This window comes from Asparagus officinalis, chromosome 9, assembly GCF_001876935.1.
Source record: "Asparagus officinalis chromosome 9, Aspof.V1, whole genome shotgun sequence".
Taxonomy (NCBI): domain Eukaryota; kingdom Viridiplantae; phylum Streptophyta; class Magnoliopsida; order Asparagales; family Asparagaceae; genus Asparagus; species Asparagus officinalis.
The window spans coordinates 42,365,959-42,368,501 of NC_033802.1; the positions used below are offsets into that span (position 1 = coordinate 42,365,959).

A 2,543-nucleotide genomic window follows, 5' to 3' on the forward strand; every position below is an offset into this window, starting at 1 on the left:
TTCCAGGGGTCACCGCTTCCTTGATGAATCTTCAGATTCAATCGACATTGGTCGAGCGGATTAAGACTACACAATCAGATGACTCATTTCTTCAGAAATGTAGAGAGCTAGCAGTGGCTGGTCTTCGACCGGAATTTGTTATTCATGAGGACGGAACCTTACGATTTGGGAGTCGTATCTGCGTACCAAAAGGAGATATTCGAGAAGAATTATTACGAGAAGCTCACAGCTCACCGTACTCTATTCACCCTGGAGGTACGAAGATGTACAAGGATCTGAAACTAAACTTTTGGTGGCGTGGTATGAAGAGAGATGTGGCTCGTAGTGTGGCGAAGTGCCTTGTATGTCAGCAGGTGAAGGCAGAGCATCAGCGCATCGCAAGTCTTCTGCAGCCGTTGCCTATTCCAGAGTGGAAGTGGCAGCATGTTACCATGGACTTCGTTACTGGCTTACCTCGGAGCACTAGACAGAATGATGCTATTTGGGTGATCGTAGATCGATTAACCAAATCGGCTCACTTCATTCCTTTCCGAGTGGGACAGTCAACGGAGCATCTTGCTCAGAGATACATGGAGGAGATCGTACGATTGCACGGAGTTCCAGTATGCATCATTTCGGATCGCGATACCCGATTTACTTCAGAATTCTGGAAGAGTTTGCAGGTGAGTCTTGGGACCAATCTCAGTTTCAGCACAGCTTATCATCCTCAGACCGATGGGCAATCAGAAAGGACCATTCAGATTTTGGAGGATATGCTTAGAGCATGTATGCTTGACTTTCACGGGTCGTGGGAAGATCACTTGCATTTAGTGGAGTTTTCATACAACAATAGCTTCCAGGCTAGCATTGGAATGGCTCCTTTCGCGGCATTATATGGGAGGAAGTGTCGCTCTCCTTTGAGTTGGGACGATATTGGTGAGCGAGAGATTTTTAGGCCGGAGTTTATTGACAAATCAGTTGATACAGTCAGGATCATTCGGGAGCGACTTTGCATAGTGTAGGACAGATTCAAGCATTGGGCAGATGCAAAGCACCGGCACTTTAAGTTTCATCTTCCTAAAGATTTCCCCCAACCGAGGTAACATTCGCTTTGGAAGGCGTGGGAAGTTGAGTCCACGATATGTGGGACCTTTCGACGTACTAGAGAGAGTTGGAGAAGTGGCGTATCGACTTGCATTACCACCCGCATTGGCTGGAGTGCATGACGTATTCCACATTTCTCAGTTGCGGAGATATGTCGGAGATCCGAGTCATATCGTAGATTTCTCAGAGATTGAGGTGCGACCTGATTTGACATACGAGAAGCAGACTGTGGTGATTTTAGACCGAAGAGAGAAGACTCTCCGGAACAAGACCGTCACGCTCATTCGTGTGATGTGGCACCCAGATTCTCCTGGCGAGTCGACTTGGGAGACTGAGTCTGAAATGTGACAACGATACCCTCATCTGTTTCCTGAATCTTAAGTTGTTACATCTTGTACTTTACCCTGTATTGTTCTTGTCCTACTTTCTCCCTGCTTATGAATATGCAGTTATTTTGAACCATTCTCTATATGTGTTGAGTGAGTATCTCTTTCCAGATCCCTGTCCTTGGGTTCTTTATACATCACTATTATTTTAATTCCGAGGACGGAATTTGTTTTAAGGGGGGTAGAATGTAATGACCGTAAAATTTTGATACTAGTTAAAATAAATTTTTGGTATTTTAAAATATTTAATTATGATTTTTAAAAGAGTATTTGTATTTTTCTTGATTTTCTAGAATTTTCTATGATTTAAAGTATAAGTTTTATATTTATTTAAATAGTTTTTATATTTATAAATTAATTTAGTGCAATGAAAATTTCTGGGATTTATCCGTTGTGTTACTGATACTATTACGTATTATTTTAAATAATACGTCGTATTATTATTACTATTACGTATTAATTCTTGTATTATATTGAATTATTAATTACGTATTATTTGTGTAAATTATTGTATTATTTTAATTATTACGTATCAGCTGTCGTACTAGCACAACTGGTACGTTTTATCGTGTCCCGTTGTGTTACTGATACTATTACGTATTATTTTAAATAATACGTCGTATTATTATTACTATTACGTATTAATTCTTGTATTATATTGAATTATTAATTACGTATTATTTGTGTAAATTATTGTATTATTACGTATCAGCTGTCGTATTAGCATAACTGGTACGTTTTATCGTGTAGATAATTGTCACATAATTATTTGATTTTAAATGTAAGTAAATATATTTTTATTATTAATTATTTCTGTTTACTTATACAATACGTGTATATTTTCGACAGTTTCATATCAACTGTTGTATTAGCTCAAAATGTAAGTTTTTATTTATAGATAATTATTATGTAATTAGTTTAATTTTTAAGTACCCGAAATTATTTATTTTAGTTTCATATCAACTGTTGTATTAGCTCAAAATGTACGTTTTTATTTGTAGATAATTATTATATAATTAGTTTAATTTTTAAGTACCCGAAATTATTTATTTTAATTATTTTCGTTTAAATACC

At 37.0% G+C, this 2,543-nt stretch overlaps 1 protein-coding gene across 1 annotated transcript; it reads left to right on the forward strand.

Moving 5' to 3' along the window:
* LOC109823395 lies at positions 1,024-1,431 on the forward strand. The gene has a single exon (XM_020389672.1). It carries the CDS (start codon positions 1,024-1,026, stop codon positions 1,429-1,431), a length of 408 nt encoding a protein of 135 aa, XP_020245261.1.

Bases quoted from the DNA above. Each gene is read 5' to 3' on its own strand.
- LOC109823395 (XM_020389672.1), top strand. From the start codon at position 1,024: ATGCAAAGCACCGGCACTTTAAGTTTCATCTTCCTAAAGATTTCCCCC.